Source organism: Eulemur rufifrons, chromosome 1 (genome assembly GCF_041146395.1).
Source record: "Eulemur rufifrons isolate Redbay chromosome 1, OSU_ERuf_1, whole genome shotgun sequence".
NCBI classification, from domain to species: Eukaryota; Metazoa; Chordata; class Mammalia; order Primates; family Lemuridae; genus Eulemur; species Eulemur rufifrons.
In genome coordinates, this window is record NC_090983.1 from 15,156,323 (window position 1) to 15,177,182 (window position 20,860).

The following is a 20,860-nucleotide window of genomic DNA, read 5'->3' on the forward strand; positions in this document are numbered from 1 at the left end:
GCCAGAAGGCTGTGCACCACACAGAGCAAAGAAATGTACTGAACCATCAATTTAGTGGGTCATTTTGAACGTAGGCAGCAGAATGGTTGTGTGCATGAAAAGCCACTACTATATTTTGAGAGAGCCTTTCTAAGAATCCTGAAATATTAATAACATGGTCTTAATGTGGTTGAAGACAAAAGAATGTGTTAAGGGTAGCAAGGGCTGCCGAGAATAGCACAATGACAATTTTGTATTTTCTGCTTGCGCTTGTAAAAGCAAGAGGAAAAGAGTAAAAATAGTCAGCGTGTTTAAAGAACAGCAGTCTTCAATTTTCCAAATTGGTGTAAAACTCTGTGTTCCTAAATGAACTCACATATATTTATTAGTAGTGGTATATTAATACTAGCTTTGAGGAAAAATAGAAAAAAAATAAGCTTGCAAATGTATTTTTCCTTAAATTCACGTAATATATACCCCGAATTTTTGCACTTTAAGAAATATAAAGAAATAGGAGAAATATTTTCCAATTTGATTTTTGTGGACTATGAGTTTAATTTTTTAACTGGAAGTAGTCACATAGGAACAGAAGTTGAGGAAACAGCGATGCCTCTTTTTTCTTACAAGCTTTTCGAATGTGATGTTTTGACATTGCAATGATCAGTCATTGGCCAATTTTTTTCATCGAGGATCTCCCACTCTCACTGCGAGTTTTTAGATTTTGATGCTTGATGAAATGGAGGTGCCCACGAATCAGTCAGTAGTAACATGCAGTGCTTTCCCCAAACATTCACAGAAGAAATGAAAGCAATTTGCGCCTTCTTGGCAGTTCTAACGTGAGATGCCACAAGTCGAGATGCCACAAGTCGCTTTTGTCAGCCAGGACTGACTGAGTGCCAGGTGGGACCCGGTGGGTTTGTGTTTGTGTTCAGAAACTCATTGTGTTTGATGTGGGAAGGCCAGTGGACCCCTGGGCTTCTTCCTGCCTAAGCAGGGCTTTCTGATTTTAATCGAAACCCTGGGGCCACCTTAAGCATGACCAAAGAGCACCTTGCAAGTTGAACCTTATCTAATTATGCAATGTGTATAAACTTGAGACACATAAATCTCAGTTATCAGAGCAACTTGTTTTTCTAAGATGCTCTGGTCCAGTGAAAGACGAAAGCAAAAATAAGGGAGAGATTGATCTCCGAGCACTTTTATTGTCGGTGCTCCACACGTCATAAACTTTTGGCTCGTTAAAGGAAATTCCATAAACAACTTTGGTTAATAAGAGTGAAGTAACTGTGTGCCTTTCTGAGCTCCTGCTAAACTCCCTTTCCGCTTGCCATTACAAGCGCATGATTAAGAAAATGCCAACAGGATATGCAAGTGGGAGGAACAGACTCCAACTGGAAGCCATACAGATGCTTGATGGAGGAGAAGCAGCAGAGGGATTATGGCCAGAGCTCCACAGAGAATCAAACAGTTGTGTGGATCTCTTTTTACGTACTTATTTCAGTAAGATCTGCTGGGTTGCTAGCACAGTGGGTTTGTTCTGGTGACCAGACACATGAAAAATGCCCAACAGGTCCTTCCCTGAGCTGGTGTTTCTGATAGTGTATACACACCTCCTAAGGACATGATAAATAGAATTGAGAGTGAATTATACTGCAAAGATTGTGGACAACTGTCACATTTTCTTTTAACCTCTGGTGTCATGGAATGACTTTATTTTTAATGGCCTTGTCTCTGTGGGTTTAATACTGATGGTGTTGGTCAATTTTTATTTCAAGTTGAGACAGATTTGGGAGCTGACCATGAAAGGCAGAGGGGAAGAAAAAATGGGGGGAGCAAGGCCCTAGTCATTATGTTTTATTATGAGTTTTCACTGAATTAGTGAGTTTTTCCACATTAGTAAAAGCAGTCCTCAGTGTCAGTATGATGTTTATGAAGATGAAGTCATGGAAAGCATGTCAGGTGCACAAAGAACTATATGGCCCATGTTCCCTGCACCGGCCTCTTGGGAGGTGTGTGCGCTGCAGGGGAGGGGTGCTGAAAAAATGGAGACAGGGAAAACCAGGAGTGTTTCATTAACTTGAAAATAAACACAAAGTATTTGCTGCTCAAAAATTTTTTTTTTTAGCATATTGTATTTCAGAATCTGCAGTTGGTAGTTTTTATGATTTTGCTCTGAAACTGTGACCTGTGCCTTCCCAACTCTTGGCTTTTATACTTGGTCGCTTTTGTTGGTTTTTTGATTTGGTTCTTTCTGTAGCTATAATTAGGAAATAATCACCAACCAATTTTTTTTTTTTGTTAGCACTTGGATACACTTCCAACTGGTTGGTTAAAGACTGAACTCTCAAATTCCATAGCATGTGGCTAAATGTACAGGCTTTGAGGGCAGAACACGTGGGGTCTACGCTAGTTGCTGACGGTTACCAGATGCATGGTCGTGTGCTGGTAATTAACTGCTCTAAGTTGAAATGCCTCACTTCTAAGGTAAAGATAGTGCCTATGAAAAGGAATGCTGTAGGGACTAAACAGCACGAGGCTTTAAAGGGGACTGACACATAGAAAGGCGTTCAGTAAACTTTAGCTGTGATTTTACTTGATAACACAAGTTTTAAGAAAATTTCTTCCATAAGGCTCCATGTCACCTCACCAGGAATGTTAATGACCTTTAAAGCGTGACTATAATCAATTAATGTTTTGGGTTACTTCCCTTGCATCTCAAGCCACGTGATCACTAATGATTAGCAAAAAATGTCTCCCTTCTGAGTTAAGGAGGTAGCTTTGGATTTTGCTCTGCTAGATTCTCAGGGTGGTTTATATTTGTTTGTTTTTGCTCCTTCCCTGCAGCTTGCAAAATTGGATATTACAAGGCTCTCTCCACGGATGCCACCTGTGCCAAGTGCCCGCCCCACAGCTACTCTGTCTGGGAAGGAGCCACCTCGTGCACCTGTGACCGAGGCTTTTTCAGAGCTGACAACGATGCTGCCTCTATGCCCTGCACCCGTAAGTTCCACGCTTGTCTCCCGTTTCTACGATGCCAACAGCTTTCATTACCACCTAGAGGGGCACTGCCAGATCTTGTCCTGGGATAATCATGCAAGGGCAAATTAGATAAGCATGCATCTTCTCTCCATCCTAGTAGGGGAAATGCTTAGAAAAAGAGATGATCTTTTTCACTGTTTCTGGTTGCCTTCAAAATGCACAGCTACTAATAGACTCCTTGGTGGAGAAGAGATTGAGTGTTAAGAGGTTGTCTGGCGGAGAGCTGAGATTGGAATTAATAAATGGATTTACTACTGCGTGAGGGAAGCCTGACAACTGCAGGGGAAATAGTAGACGGCAGAGTTTAGGAATGTGGTTTCAGAGGCAGCGCAGTGTGCACTGAGATCATTGCTGGCATTGTCATTACACCTCTTCCATCTTTCCTCATAGTTTTGTATTCATAACCCTTAGGCCCAGATCCTAATAAATGCTTGTTTCATGATAGACATTTAATAAATGCTGGGTTAATGAATGGATGAGGTGGGCAAGCTTGATATGAAGTGGGTGGGGAGTTTGGGGGAGTCCAGAAATCTCTTCTCAGGCTTTATATGGACAGTGTTCCCAGGTGTTGCCATTCCCTTCATGTGTACTCTGGGCTTCACAGGCCCTGCAATGGCCACGATTTTGACCAGAACAGGGAGCTGTGGGCCTGGGCCTTCCACCCACAGGTTCCCAGTAGGTGAGTCTGTGTTTGGTGGGGCAGCCTAGTGGTTCAGTGCACAGACAGACCTTCCACAGGTTTTGTGTTTGTTTCCCAGCCCACTGTTGAGTAGTTGGGTGACTATTAGCCATGTAAGTCTCAGTTTTCTCACTTGCAGAATGGAGTTAATAACAGTACCTCCCTTATGGCTATTGGTACTCAACAGCCTCAAGTGGTTATATGCTATGTAAAATGCATAAGATGACGCTACTTGACATTTTTTAGCTCTTACTGTTATTATATTATTATTTTGTTTCTTAACTACTACAAACAAACTTCATCTTGGCTGGCCTGTAGCTAATATCACTGCAAACAAAAGTTTTTTTCTAGTTTTTGAGGAGTCGGAGCTGCTGTGAGGCCATTGCCTAGTGCAATCCAGTGTCACCTTTAAAAGGCGTGGGCAGACAGATTCCAGGTCTATTCCGAATCTGTGCTGAAATTGCCATAACCTCCTGAGTTTTCTGTATAGCAAGAGACAATAATAATAATGACAATGCTATAATTATGCCCAGCTAATATATTAGGCACTTTTAATAAATAGTGTCACATGGTTCATACTATAACAAATCTGTAAGGTAGATATTGTCTTCATTTTATAGACAAAGTAACTGCAAGCTCAGAGGTGTTAAGGAACATGCTGAAGACCACACCCCACCCACCCTGGAAAAAGCTGTATCACCTGAAAATTCACACAGTTTTTATTACTGGGAGGTTCTCTGGCCCGCTGCATCAGGTCAAGTGTAAACATCCAGAATTAAGGAGAATCTGGGATCAGCCTTAGGTGTAGACATAAATAAGGAAATATTTCTTTCCTTTCTTCTTTTTCTGTTCCTCTCATAGAGTAAGTACTTTCTCAGGAGGGCCACTTTGGTTTGACCTGCTCAGGTCCCAACCCTTTGCCTTCCCAGGGTAAATAATTTTATGCTATGTTCCATTTTCTGTGATTGTTTTAATAATAAACTCCCCATCTCTATCCATACCACTACCAACAACTCTCTAGTTGTGGGAATTTAGGGCACAATAGCAAACTCAAGGGGAAGTATTTTTGGCTGACATTTTGATTATTGCCCTATATTTGTACCATGCAGTTCACCACCTACTTTCCATGCAGACAAAACGTTCTTTAGGCTGGGATTTGATTGTGTTATAAATGTCACGAAATTTATCTTTGATAGCAGTAGGGCCTGGCTCTTTCTCCCAGGTATTTTTCAGTCTTGTGATTCCGACTTCTTGTCTAGCATTCTAGGGGGCCATGTGCCAATCACTTCATTACTGCATCTTGCTGCTTGGGAGTTTAGGGAACCTCCAAAGATGGTCATATGCCTGTGTTACTGGAACATTCGCCATATGTGTAGTAAAGATGTGGTAGTTGAACTCTTTGAATTTTATTTCTGTGAAAAAGACATTGTTAGCTTTACCTTGAGGATGCAAAGGGAAAAAAAAGAAAATACCAATTTTAGAATATGAATGGACCAAAAAGTGCAAAAATTCAAATAATTTTTGCATTTTTCAGAGATTGTTTTCAACATGGTTAAGGGAGGAAGACTGGTGGATTTTTGCATCATTGACAAAAGATCATAAAAATACCAATGCAATAGTTGATCCTTTTTCTCCTGCTCTTGGAACTTCTCCCACATTTCACTACTTTAAGATCTACTTCTGGGTCACTACTTCACGAGCATTACTCTGATGGTGATAGCATCCCCCTGACTGACACACAGTGGTTCGGTTAAGAGGAAACAAAGTGCCGATGGCAACACCACACAAACTTGCCACATTGAGAGGGTGTTTAGCCTCTCCAAGCCCCAATCTCTTCATCTGTAAAATGGAATCCTCACTAGTTACTTCTGGAGTTGTTTTCAGAATTAAATGAGAAAATATTTGCAAAGGTCTGGCACATGGTAGAGATCTAATAAATATTTGTTCTCTTACTTCTTTATCCCCAGATGGTCATTTCCTTCCCCAAACTACCTCCACAGCAGGTTGACAATGTATCTCATTGTCTCTCTCAGTGATTTTCACCCTTGACTGCATAATTAAATTACCGGATGCTGCCCGGCACCCCGGGATCTCTGGGGGTAGGACTTAGGCATCAGTATTTTCAAAAGTCGACCTGTTCATTTCATTGTACCATTATACAGTCAAGGCTGAGACCATTTCTCTACAAAACTAAATTTTTAAGTTTTGAGTTTTTTTTTTTCTTAACTTAAACATTAGCTACATAAGTCTCTTAAGACTCCCTTTGAGATAAAGGTAATCAGGGAAGTCAGTGTACTTTGCTACTAGATGTAGTAGTAAGTCAGGCAGCAGAATTGGACTCTAATTTTTAGCCTATGGCGCTCCCTCTCCTTCTCCCTTCCTGTTGAATATAGTGGACAAGCACCATCCAATACCATAGCCACTTGGCACATGTGGCTATTCAAATTTCGAGTCATTTACATTAAATTAAAACTCAGGTTCTTATTTAAGCTTGCCATATTTCAAGGTCTCAATAGCCACGTGTGGCTAGTGGTGATTATACTAGACAGCACAGCCATGGCATGTTTCTGTCATCACAGAAAGTTCTATTGGACGTCACTGTAGTGGACGTTGCAATGGAGAAGAGAGTGGGAGTTTCTCAAAGGACCTCTTGTTCAGGTAACTCACAGCGTAGCCCTCTCCACTCTCACCCTGCCCACTCCCCACCCCACCCGGCTTTATCAGATTCTCTTGACAAGACGTGAGGATGGAAAGGAACATAAACATCAGGGATCCTTTCAAACTGATTCCAGCCTCTAATCAGTTCTTACCAGTTCGTTAAGCCAGGTGACAAACCCAATTCCCCTGTGCTGACAGCCATGATAATCAGGCACCTTCTTTGTTCATTATGCTGTCTTTAACCCCAGCATTCTTATGCGGCTCTGCATTTAGTGATCGCTCACTGTGACGGCACACTAATGAAGAAATAAAACACACTCTCTGAGACTCATTCTTCTAGCCAAAGAGAGACTGCTCCACTGGCCTGTAAAATCAGGTTTTTGTTCACTTGGAGAACGATTAGACCAGGTGCATACAAGTAGCATTGGCTAATTTAGAAGGAAACGCCTAGGAAATTCACACCATCTACATTGCTGGAGGACTTAAGAGAATTTAGAGTAAATAAAGTTTATCTTTGAGAGTACTTTTGATGGAGCCTGTGGTCAGGTTAACATAAATGGCTGCCTGTGAGACGTACTCAGATGTTTCCATGGAAGCCTCGTCTCAGTGTTTCCAAGAAAACAGCCCATACCTGTTTGGGATAGGGCGTTTAGAACAATGCCCCTTAAACATTGATGTGCATAAAAATCACCTAGGAATTAGGAGGACAGAGGTTAGGCTGAGATTCTGCATTTCTAACAAGTTCCCAGGTGATGCTGAAGCTGCAGATGTGTCAACCAGTTTTAGGGACCAAGCAGGTGGATTCTCCATCTGATGGCTTGGCAGGAGACAGGCCATCCTCTTTTTCTATGCCTGTGACTTTCAGGTCTGTTCTTCAGCTCACTTGGTGACTCTTGAAAGATATTTCAAGAATTCTGAACATTCTCCATTCATGGAAATTAAATACATCATTTGTCTCCTACATGAAGAAAATCCAACCTGGGTGGCGTCACACAACCAAATGCACTCACCGTGAAATTTTTCTGGTTTATTTTTTTGTTGTTGTTTGTTTTTTTTTTTTCTTCCAGAAGCCTAAGTTATAGTCATAGAAATATAAGTGTTCACTTGAGACACTGTTATCAGTCAACAGGCTTTTCCGGCAACATTGCCAACAGGACAGACACCAATACTTCTACACACTCAAGGATGCCATTCGAGCCCATGATGGAATTTCGATTTCATGAATCATCTCTTAACCGGGATTTTGATGTGACTTTTATTAATGAAATTAATGTCCTTTACCTCTGCAGATAACCAGCCTCTTCCTCTTTCTCCTTATGTTTCCCTTTCTCATTAGTCTGGAACGTAGTTGGGCAATCAGCCCTGTTGGGAGTGGTCACCTGCATGCCTGTGCAGGAAGACTTGTGAGCACCTCAGTCGTTTAGTTGCTTGTTCGATGATTATAGTGAGAAAGGTCTTCTTTTCCCCCACTGAGAGGCAGTGCCAATACTATATTTAAGGTAACTTTTCAATCCTTTAATATCTTGCAAATTGTGCTAGAAAAAAAAATGCCTTGTAAAGGTAGTACCTTGGCCTTGTATATCTAGAAAAACATAGCTAATTTGTTATTTTGCCACCTTTACTCCTGAGCACTATTACCAGAGAGATTTTCCATATTTTTCAATTGGAAATCTGTCCTTGTGTGTTTGGTTGCTCTTTATTTAACTTGTTTGATGAAACTTATTAGAGCCTCGTGATTGGGAGCGCCCCGTAAATGAGAGATTATTATTTTAGATTGCCAACTTGAAGGGCCTTCACAAATCTGTCTCCAAGTAAAGGGCCTTGAATAATTCAGTCAGCTGTGCCAAACAAACAAAGAGTGATTGATTGATACTTAGACATGGCCTAAAATATTCCAAAATTGCAGCTTTTAAGACAATTTATACTAGAAGAGCTTAGAGCTAATGAGGGTAAATTCACCAAGATTCTAGGATGAAAGATCCTGATTTGAAAAAGCTCTCTGCAGGTTTAGGTTATCAAGAAATTGAAATAGCCAAGTTCCAGACAACAAACATCACTTACTTTGTCTTTACATTTGCCTTTTCTAATTGAATTTAGTGTTCTGCTGTATTTCCTCCAGAAAGTGCATTGTTTTAAAATTACCATTTCAGTTCTATTACTCAGAGCCCTCGCTTCTAATGCTTTCTGACAGTTATCAACATAATGAACCATAATGAAATGATGGGCAATCTTCAGTGGAAACCCAACGTCTATTCCACTGGTGCTGTGTGACTGTGTTGTTAAAATTTGAATGCAAATTAAAATAACATCGTCCTTACTTGTTTCCAAGGTCAGGAGAAGAGAGAGACTCTTTTCCTTTTTTTTTTTTTTTTTCCAATGCTTTAATTTTGGGAATCTCACATCCATTTTCAAACAACCTCTTGAAGAGGCTCCTGATGTTCAATTCGATTCTCTATCCCAAAGGTTTAGATGCTTAACAGTCTGGCTAAGGGATTTGGGGAGGGAGATCTAGAGTGAGGCTTTGATGTATAAACCACAGGATAAAAGGCAGCGTTTGGTTTCAAGCAAACTACACTTTTTCCCCACCTGAAAGCATATTTCTTTTTGCTTTAGAGCTGCAAGTAACTAATAATGTAATGAAGGGGGAGAGGTACATTTCTATGAAATAGGTCAGTGAGGCTGCAGTTAGCTCTAGTGAAAGCCTTGTTAGTTAAAAAGGGAGAGCCAGGACCAAAGATTCCCTAAGTGTCATTCATGAAAGTATTTCGGAGGATCCCTTGGTTGATCTCTAAGCATTTTATTATCCATGCAATCCATCATTTTTGTGAACATATTTTTACGAAAACTGTTGAATCCAAGATTTCCAGGGGAATTTCTTATTTCATGTCATTTATCAAATTTGCAATGTCATAGTGTAGTTTCATAGTGCATTCCATTTGTCAGCGGATGAAAACTCAAATTGAGATACGAACTCCTCCATTGCCAGATTATGTGGTTGGTTTTTAGTTCAGAACATATGGTTCTGCTGCCTGTTAGTTGATAAGCTGGCTAATGTGTCTGTCCCCTGGACTGTACAAACTGATCAAAGCAACCAAAGACATTTTGACAAGTCATATGCAGCCTTCAACTGAGGCTGCTTCTTTACTTAGATCTCAATAGTTCTAGTTTGACATTAGTTAGTGAGTAAACCACATCTCGTTTCTTTCTTTCGGATTGCCTGTCAGTATTTTAGTACTAGTAGGAAAAAATACCTTCTGGAGAACCAAGTACATGATTCTTGCTTGAAGACAATTAGAAATACAGGGAGAAAAGTCCCCAGCTGAGCTTCATGGAAGGCACTAGATGGACACCAGGCTGATCACTTGTCATTGGTTATTTGCAAAATTTTAAAAACTTCGTGATATTTCATAAAGATTTTGTATTCTCTCATTGAATTTGTTTTCCAAAAACAATGCTGTTTTAGCCTCCTCTTTCCTCTTCAACCTACTTCTCATTTTATAGGGGCAAATAATCCAATGTGGATTCAGCTGGAAAATGCATAGGTTTGGGGAACACTAATGTATGCCCAAGTGAGAGGCTTGAATAATCTGCCAGTACCATTTAGCCAGGTTATTACAATGTTGCTACCGCCATGAATAATTAAGAGTGGCTTGTCATCCACCGAGCCCCATCATTTCTGGATGGTGTTTTTGACACCATTCACGGAAGTCATACAGTGGATTTTCACAGCATGCTTCTATGAAACACAGTCAATTATACATATTTTCTGAGATCCCCTGGGGTGAGAACTGGCTATCTTCTTTGCTATCAGCATTCAGATTTTTCTCTCATAGTTGACTCCACATATTATCTAAAACCCAGCAAAAGATGAGCTCAGGAAAGAGTCTGTTGCAGAGGTATAATTGCCCCTTGCCCTCCTCCTGTGATCTTCCACCCAGAAAATGAACCTTTTACAGAAACTCCTAACTACCCTCTTGCATGGAAGATAGGAACCAGGCAGAGAGGACAACCCAGCTAGGAAAGAGCACCATCCTGGAGGTAATGCTAGCCAGTCATCTTTATCGTAAAGGGAGGGGAAGCTAAGAGAAATTGAACTCTGGGGTAAATTGAGAAAGTTTCCACTGTGTTCCAAAAAAGAATTCATAGTTATGCGTCATTATTTTCTTTAAGTCATTTATATCTCTGTGAAGAGGGGAGGGAGGTTGTTTAGCCTTGGAGTTAGGATTTCTGACCATAGCTTTGCACATATTGGCTATGTTAATTTGAGTGAGTTGCTTAACTTTTATTATCTTAGTTTTTGGTCGTCAGATTGCTGGTAATAAATACTTTCCTGTCAGATTTTATGATGGGGATTAAATAAGATAAAGTATGAAGAACTGCTTTGTGAAAAATGTAAATGGATGTACAGGCTAGCTAATTCTAACATGAAATACTCAATCCTACTTTTCTTGGTCTTTTATATTGCAGATTTCTCATATATCACTGAGAACTTACTTTATAAAATACTCCAGCCATAAGCTGGTTATCCTAATATAAAGGAATCAAACCCCTAATTAATTCAGTAAAAAAAGCCAAAAAAATTACTGGAGAGGAAGATGGAAAATTAGATATACCAGAAAAATAGGTGATGGGAAAATCTCTGCAAGAAGTTAACCTCTATAGGAAGCCAAGAATTTTTCATGGTAGCACCAAGTGATTTATGCATCCAAATGGTTCTGTTTCTAAATAATGGACAGCTAGCTCTGTTTGTCTTTATTCCTTGTTAAAAGCCATAAATCGCCATGATAAAAGGTTATGCACTGTTCATATATCTCAGAAGAGGTGTCCCTGAACAGCAGTCTTTATGTAAACTAAACCACTGTAGCAAGGGCTGAGAGAAAGCAATTAGTGGTGGCAAAGTATACAACTGTCCGGGGAAGCCTGGGCTCTATTTCAGAGTCAAAACTTACATACCCCAGTTGTTTACTCTGCCTTACAACCTGTCTTTCAGCTGGAGAGAGATTAACAAGAAAGGCTTATCTGAAGGGTTGAAGGGTTTTACAGCTAAGACACTGAAGTATTATTGACAGTCCAAAAGTTGTACATGATTAATGAAACCTTATGAAATGAATCCAGAGACCCAAGGTGCTGCTTCCTCGGAAGACAAGTGTTGTACTGGTTACCTTGTCATTTTAGTGAGGTGATAGTAACACTGAAAGCGATTGATCGTGTAGGAGTTACGTTTCTGCTCATGGTCTTGGGGGATGCTCCTTTGCACATCCAGAATTAATCTCATGGCTCAGGCATTGAATTTTAAAGTGATGATTAAAAATCAGTTCAGTATTAAAAGTCTGTGTGAGCTCTGGAAACCACTCTATCACATGAGGCCAGAAACTTGGGTTTCTCTGTCAACTATCTCCTTGCCCTGGTTGCAGACTTTTTTTTTTTTTTTCCCCACATTTCAGCACGTGATCGCCTTTTCTTTTTCTTTCTTTATTGTTATTGTTGTTATTATTATTATGTTGCTTGCTTTTTCATGCACAAGTGCTATGACAGTGAGGCTTCTGATGAGTGAGCTGGACTGGGCTTTAAAGAACCATCATCCATTCATTTATTCATTCAGCAGATACTTACTGAGCATTGGCTACATGCCAGGTGTTGTTCTAAGGGCTGGGGATATTCTCTTGAACCAGAAGGAAAAAGATTCCTCTTCTCCTGGAGCTTATGTTCTAATGAGAATGCAAATAACAAACAAATAAACTAGATAATTCAAGATTCTCACAAGTAGGAAATTTTTTTAAAAAAGTGATATGATGGGGTGGGGTGCGTTGGGACAGGGCGGGTCAGGATTACAGTTTATATGGAGTAGTCAGAAATGAGAAGGTGAGACCCCAGGGATAAGGAATCAACTAATCAAAGAGCCAGGGGTGAGAGTTCCAGGCAGAGCTACCAAGTCCAAAGTATTTGAGTTGCACATTTCAAGTTTTGCTAACAATTTGAGCTTTAAACTTATCTTATTTTTTTCCCTCGGCCTTGGAGTCTGTTAGCACTTTAATTCCAGTTGTTTTAAGAAATAGAATTTTCAGGTGTATATGGCATGTTACACCATCTGTCCACATGTATTTAAACTCTTTGGCAGAACCCATTTCTGCCAGACCCACTTTTAAATGCAATTATCATAGCAGCTTTCCATCTTTTGCTAAAGTTCCAGTTGCTTCCTATGAGAATGAAGGTGCATTTTCCCTAACTTGTGGGGATGGGGTGGAATGCACAGGCTGCAGTTATCTTTGCCTGGATTTTTCGTAGAATGGTTTATATCAAACTTAGTAGTTCACACTGGAGACATTTATGACTTTAGGTTCAGTGTTGGATCATGGTTTTTAAATGATGTTATTAAGGCTTATACAGATTTCACGTGGATATGTAAATATTGGGTTATCCTAAAGGGGCTGTTTTAAATACTGACATAAACTACTAAGTGTGTTCTCTAAACAAACTACTCAGGAATTAAATTTTAGTCTAATCCATGGGAGGAAAGAATTAAGATGTGTGAAATTACTGGAATTTTTTTTTTTATGCTTGGAATATTGCCCTTCTTAAATGTCACATTCAATGAATTTCTCCAGATAGCGTGTGGTTCATTTTCAGAAGCTGGTCTTTTTGCAGAGAAGAGCACATGATAGGTTAAGGAAGATCAAGACTCCTTTTATAATATAACATGATACGATGTGATATTTTATGATATGGTATGATTGTCCTTTGCATCTACTATAACTTGGCTACAGTTTCTTTGGGGCTTCCTACTGTCAAACTCCTGTCAACTGAATGCAAGGTGACATCCCACTAGAAAATAATAATTACACATTGTAGCACCTTTCACCAGTACCTGCTGTGTGATGCAGAAAGTATTTCTCACCAGTGAAGTGAATGGATGTTCATTAGATTTACCAACAATGACAAGAAACGCAGTGTCCATTTCTTTCTGAGCAATGAGAAACTCATGAAATAGGCCATATTTCGCATATTTTATTCCTTCCTTAGTCGATGCAGGTAGATATAACTTGGGCTTTAGAAGCCAGGGTTGTTACTTGGGCTGTATAAATGTGTTAGGCTGTGCAGCCTAACATATTTAATTAATCAGGGGTTCCTGGACCGAGCCCTTTAGATAGGCTCTGGGTGTGCTTTAAGTCCTCCCTAGAATTGTGGGTGAAATTCTGAGGGTGCCTCAGAGCATCTTCCTAGGAAGAAGGTACATTGTTGTCATCACACTCCCAACTGTTAATTTCAGCTGCCCCCTATCTTTGCAAATAAAGTTTTCTTGGAACACAGCCATGCCCATTTGTTTAGGTATTGTCTGTGGCTGCTTTGGAGATACAATGCCAGAGTTGAGTAGTTGCTACAGAGACCAGATGGCCCATAAAGCCTAAAATATTTACTTTCTGGCTAGATAGTAAAATTTCTTTACAGAGAAATTATGCTGACTCCTGCTCTAAAGATTCGTAAACTAAAGATTATTGCATTTGACTTTTGTTTCTGGTAGTACAGCTATTATCTGTGCCACTAAACTATATTAAAAATGTGAAGGACATTCTAAATATAAAAACTTTAAAATAGTTTCATGTGCTAAGCCTGATTCTTGCAGAAAGACAGTGAGAGACAATCCTGAGCTTATATGTGAATTTCATGGGAGGTTTATAAATATAACCAAAAATATAAAGGAAGGAACATTTAATTTTTTGTTAAATACATGTTAGCATATGATTAATTTATGTTTGAAAATGTCTTTTTGATTAAAAAATAAAATTAATGGAAAAAGCTGTAGTTCTATAAAGGCTAATAAGGAAAATGTGAGCCTATCTTTGGAAATGCTAAAATTAATTTTCTTCCAAGGTAAAGTCTTGCCCAGGTTCATGCCTGAATAAATCATTACCAGAAATCAAGGTGGAAAGAAAAAGTGGTAAAAACCAATCCCAACTTGAAATACTTTATTTGTTGGAGCCCATATTTTAAATTCCCAGCCATGATGGTTGGTTTGGCAGCTATAAAAACAGGACGGAGCAGGTTGCTTGCCCTTCCAGCCAATGCACACATAATCCATATTTAGTTCCCTGCCGTTTCTTCCCTTCCCCTAGGTTTCCTACCCCTTCCTTCAACTCTCCAGGAAACTATCAGGAAAGTATCAAAATGAATCAGAATATTTTTTTCCTCTCTTCCTTAGAACAGATGACAAACACTAGACACTCAAAGAATATTTGTTGACTAAATGAATAACTCCACAGTCCTTCCCAGTGGAAGTAACCAGTAATATTTGATATATGGTAGCCTTTCCTGCTTTTTCAAGGTAATTGTAAACTATGAAAAAAGAGGAACTTGAATTAAAGTAGTTACTTTACAGCCTTAATGCTAATGAATCTGTATGTGAAAAGCTGACTCGTACAACTTCAGCTCCAAGAAGCCTGCATCCATTCACATACCTCAAAACACTGCAGTTATGGGAGTGTAGGATGCATTAAAGACTTTGTTAGTTTCCTGTTCATTCATTCATTCATTCCTTGACTCATCCAGCGTTTAGTGAGCTTGCTCTGAACTAAGAACCATGGTAGCCCCTGGGGAATGATGAAGACATCAGTTCTCTTGACGAGCACTTAGACTGGTGATAGAAACACACGTGGAATGGGTGTTTGATTAGCAGGATAACATTACATATTACAGACTAAGTAAGAAACAGAAATAAAGAGCTAAAATGTGGGGGACGATACCATAAGCAGGATTTGCTGCCAGTTCTATATTCAGGCTTAGTAGTGGATAGTTCCGAAAAGCATAAAACCTTGCCATGCCCAATGACCCTCCAGCTACCTGGTGTCAGTGTGTGCTTGGTGGGGAAGATGTAGATGTGGGGATAGAAAATTAGAACAAGTAGTAAGTACAGTTATCCCTCTCTGTTATAAACCTATATTTGTAATTGGAGATGTCCTTGTAAGTGGACATATTTCTGATGAGAAAAGCAATCGCTGTGTCAGAAATTTAATTGCTCCTAAATATCCAGATCTGATACCTAAATAAATGGAAGAGAAAATAATCTAAGAGTTAAGTTTTTTTCCTTCTGGATGCCTTGTATTTATTGAAACAGAGCTCATGGTACTTAGAATGCCCGTTTTTTCTTCTTTTTAGCCATCTCTGCAGGTAATTGTTTTAAGGTGCTGCTGTTAAGTATAACTGTGGGCCCAGATTAGCTTTTGGCTGTATTCAAGTCTATATATTTTTTTTTCGTTGTCTTGAGAAGAAATTGCTTTCTTTTCTGAGAATGACATGGGCCTGCCCTTTAAATGGAAAACACATTTGTAATCTATTATCTTTTAATTGGTGAGAGTTAAAAAAAAAAAAAAGAAACCACAATATCACAAACACAACACAATTATCATTATGTTTTTAATTTGTCAAGCATGCGTTCTTTCCCAGGCCTTTACAGGCCAATGTTATAATCATACTGGGTGGATATTTCTATATGTCCTTTCCCCCTCTGTCATATGACTTTGTCCTAATTCAGTTTCTAGGCTGCTACTATATGCCCACATAACCATCACTCCATGATAGCAAGACATAAAACCTATGTAGTTCAGTTCCTCAAACTGTTCACGGGGCAACATTGAACTCGAGCTTCCCTCGAGCATCAAGCTCAGAGCCTTCTATGAGAATCACTGCTCGCAGGAAGAAGGCTGTTCCAGGTTGGCACTTGTTTTCGTGCCAGCCCTGCATTTTGAGATCCTCCAGCATCTTTGCATTTTTTTTTTCCACATGGCGGTGTTATGTCTCCAAGTCCTGTGACCATTTAGTTTTCTGCTCCATTTCTTCTCTGTTTAGACACTGCCATGCCCCATCCTACATACTAATTACTGACTTTCTGCTTCTGCAGTGCTTGATTCATTGTGTCACATTTTCCCATGTGAAAGTGGACCGGGAACCTTGGCCAGGAGGTTAATGGATTTCAGAGTCACTCTTATTTAACCCTGGAAGTCACAACAAAATAAGAATGAGTGGCTGACCCATTTTATAATATAACCAAGCTATGGTCAGCCTCAGCGGCACGCTGGCCACGGGTCCCTGTGGTGGCAGGCACTGCAGAAGGGAAACAGGCATGACATCCACTCCCTGGCCTACCTTGCTTCTCAGACGCCAGCTGAAATTTTTGGTTTTGTTGTCATTATATCTTTTGTGGGGAATACACGGTGGACTAGAAATAACCCCAAATGTCAGATAGTACTTTTGGATTTTAGTCAAATCCTGACACTAATTAGATTGCATGAACTTTCAGTACGATCAGATCCACTTTCCACATCTCAGTTTCCTCATCTGTAAAATGAGGGCATTTGACCAAATGATTGTAATGTCCAATGTGGCTCTTAGACTCTGTGATTTTAAATAACTCCATTCATTTATTCAAAAATCATTTATTCATCCTTATAGATTCCAGTCACTGTGCTAAGGACCATAAATACAATTTTGAGATCTAAACAAGAAAGAAATTTATATTTTCTTTCCAAGGACTTCTGTGAGATAATCTCACCTTAAATACAAATTTTACAAAACTTCCGTAAAATTTTTGGTTTTTTTTTCTAAGTTTTGCAGGATGGGGAGCCAATCTTAATGCTAAGAGAGGTTGTTGGTAATTAATTAGTCCCAAGGGAAGATTGGGAGGGCCTGTTTACCTTGTTAAAATAAAGTCTTCAATAAGCTGTATGAAGAGAAAAGGAAAGGGAATTACCCTTATTAAACGTTACCACCAAAAAATCCTTTGGCCATTAATCACCACAAGCTAAGAAGCTAAGTAATAAATATTGACTCTGACTCCTTACTTACAGGTTACCTCTTCCAATTCTCCAGCCTCTCTGGAACGGTGGCTGACTAGGTGAAGCTCTCCCAAGTAGTGCAGGCATCCAGTTAACTTCCTTTTCCTGGGGAACAAGTACAAAGTTGGTTCAAAGTAGTCATTCCAAATACATTACCAATAGCATGCATAACAGTGATCAAGAAACCTCAAATTTTCATCAAAACTTATTTCGGTTCATCTTTTGGAAGACCAAAATGGGGAAAAAAGAAAGCTTTCCAGTTGTCACCTTGAGTAAATCATTTCTCATTAGAGTGCGGCAGGTGTCTTTTAAACCTTTGGAACTGGCTCGGACCAAGAAAATTCCCTCTCCTTTCTCCCAGCCTGATTCTTCTACTTGAAGGCAGTTCCTGTCACAACTTCTTGGCATATAAAGTCTAATCTCCAGCAAGAAGCAAAGGGTTCATCGTGGTCTCTAGTCTTATTTTTTATTATTATTTTTAAACCAACCATTACGTTGTTAGGCATCAGTTCTGTTTCATAACAACCACTGCTATCATTCACATTTCAGAAACTCTTTGATGTTGGTGGGAAGGAGCCTGTTGGAGGGCGGGGGGTGTCTGGTAGGCTTGAACAATCTCCCTGCCTAGTTTTGAGTTCCCTCAACAGCTCTATCTTTGACATCTCTGCAACCACGTTGAACCAGTTCCTACTAATTGCCCATAAACAGCTTAGCCCTCAGCGGCCGTGTTGAACTGCAGAGGCATATCTGCACAGTTCTGTTAATTTTATTTGCGATTGATGACATGCTGTCCCTAGGAATTATAATTTATCTGCAGAAGTGATGTATAACTATTAATTTACCAGAGTCTCACAACAGCCCTGGGAACTAGAATCACATTCGTTTTTCAGATGATAAGATGGAGACTAGATAAGTTATATTTTCCTTCCACTTCAGAGGGAAAGTCTGGGCTTGGAGCCCATTTGCTGTAGAGTTGCTTCATATCTCGGAGTGGCAGTGGATGCTGGGTGTTTTGTTTTTTTGGACAGGAATGAGAATGACACTCATGTACAGCCTTCTCTCATATTGTTCTTTTAAAAGATCTTCCTCGCTGGCTTGGTTTGCTTTTTTGCTTTCTTTGCCAAATGGATCCACTTTACTTCCTGAAGCTGCAGAGAATAATATAAACTCTGAGAGATTCCAAAAGGATATTTCAGTTCTTGGTGTGACCATATGGTTTTCTTTTCTCCAGGCCCACCATCTGCTCCCCTCAACTTGATTTCAAATGTCAACGAGACATCGGTGAACTTGGAATGGAGCAGTCCTCAGAACACAGGTGGTCGCCAGGACATTTCCTACAACGTGGTATGCAAGAAATGTGGAGCTGGTGACCCCAGCAAGTGCCGGCCCTGCGGAAGTGGGGTCCACTACACCCCACAGCAGAATGGCCTGAAGACCACCAGAGTCTCCATCACGGACCTCCTAGCTCATACCAATTACACATTTGAAATCTGGGCAGTGAATGGAGTGTCCAAGTACAACCCCAGTCCAGACCAGTCAGTGTCTGTCACTGTGACAACAAACCAAGCAGGTAGGAATCAGGTCCACTATACTGTATGATCTGGATGTGTGCAGAGAAAAGGCTTATGGGGATAACCATGAATGGTATTAAAGTTCTTCCACTGCAGTAGAATCGATTGAATCTAGGAGCTGTGTTATAATGTAACAGATACTTAGGACATTTATTTATTCAGCATATATATATATATATATATATATTTGGACTTCAGCTGCATAGCATGCCCTGTACTAGGTGGTAAAGATAATGTGAAGACTAAGACAGTATCTGATTGAAAGGGGATGACACTCCAGTGGCTGAGTCATTCGAAGCTAGATTTCTCTCTCTCTCTCTCTCTCTTTTTAAATTTATTTTTTATTTCACCATATCACAGGTGTACAAATGTTTAGGTTACATATATTGCCTTTGCCATGCCCAAGTCAGAGCTTCAATTGTGTCCATCCCCCAGATGGTGAGCACTGTGCCCATTAGGTGTGAAAATACCCATCCCCTCCTCCCCCCTCCCACCTGCCAACACTCGATGAATGTTACTACTGTATGTGCACATACGTGTTGATCAGTTAATGCCAATTTGATGGTGAGTACATGTGGTGCTTGTTTTTCCATTCTTGTGATACTTCATTTAGTAGAATGGACTCTAGCTAGTACGGGATTCATATCTGCCATTTTAATCACAATATCCATGGCTGGACATCAGAACATTTACAGATTATGTAGGATTATAAAATTGATTTTTACCAATACAGAGTGCTGTATTAGTAATTGCTGTATTTTCTAACAAAAGCATTAGCAGTTAGAGTTTTGATCTTGTTATTTAATGTAAAGTTTTCATGGACCTATGCTAGAATCATCATATAAATCTTTATGTGTGTGGTTAACAAAGTTTGTCTTAAGACAATACTACTTTTGCAGCTACTTTCACAGTTAAATCTATGATTGACGTGAGGGCTGGGGTGGAGGAGCAGTTTCCCTCAATTCCTACATCACTTCCTTCTAATTCAGATGACTAGGAAACATTTTCTGTTCATGAAGTATTTCTGCTGAGTTAACCGCAGAACTGTCACAAAATCTTGCATATCAAATATTTCCAAAATGTAGATTTCTACGCTCTGGCTCCCAACCCACTCATCTGTATTCCTTCCCCAAAGAAGTTCCCACCCCGCCAGGAGTTTTACATTGCCAGTTCCCTGTTATTTCTGGAGAGTTATAGAGGAACAGGAAAAAAGGACCGTGGCTTACCCTTTTGTGAGGCCCTTCGGAGAGCGAACATCGCCGGAAAAGGATTATAAATTGCTAACAATCCTATTGCCTCTTACTGCACTTTTCTCTTAAATGAATGTTTCAGTAAGTGCACTCAATAGTTAAGTAAAATATCTTTACTAATTGATCCTATAGTGAAAAGTATTCCAGCATCCCAATCCAAAGCCATTATTTTTCCATTTCCCCCTGAACTTTCTAGAATAAATAAAAAGTTAAGACTTGGAGAAGATTTTGAATGGAGGCTAGAATGGCAAATCTTACTGGAATGCATCTTTAGCTTTTAAAATATGTAATGTGGACAGATCATCCTGTTAAGCTTTTGTCTTTCATTTCTGTACTTTTAGGTTGTGAACACTGTTAGTGGTGGTTAGTTTTATTTTTCTACATAAAATAGTATGATTTAGGAATTTTCTATAGTGACACAAGTGCTCTGATTGCCAATGTTTTATTAGTTTTCTTTTGGAAGAACACAATGGAAATATTGCACAGAGATCCTGGGAACATGCATGGGTGCCACTGGTCTCTCTGAGTTAGGAGACAATGTAATGCAGAATGATCTCTGCACCCCCTGGAGAATTTGGTTTATCACCCAGTCAATATTCTTACATTCAACCCCCTTATACCTTTTTGGCTATTCTCAAACATATCACTACATCATGTTCTTAACTAAATTAAAACTAGAAATGGACCCTTTGAGCCTCAGCTGTACAAGGTGAAATCATTCTCTTTGGCAGAGAAAAGCCTATGGGAGAAGTGCTGGGGACAGCCTTGGCTCCCACAGATTTGGGGGAGACTTCTATGACCTTCTGTATACTTAGGGATTTGAGCCAAGAAATTATGTCAACACCTACCAGGACAAAA

General features: G+C 39.7%; 1 protein-coding gene across 1 annotated transcript in view; it reads left to right on the top strand.

Moving 5' to 3' along the window:
• The window catches only part of EPHA4 (EPH receptor A4), a 138,696-nt gene that overhangs the window by 61,848 nt on the left and 55,988 nt on the right, over nt 1-20,860 (top strand). Inside the window, exons 4-5 of the mRNA XM_069466889.1 lie at nt 2,824-2,979; nt 18,413-18,751. Coding sequence (XP_069322990.1) covers nt 2,824-2,979; nt 18,413-18,751 — 495 coding nt within the window. The remainder of the gene's footprint in view (nt 1-2,823; nt 2,980-18,412; nt 18,752-20,860) is intronic.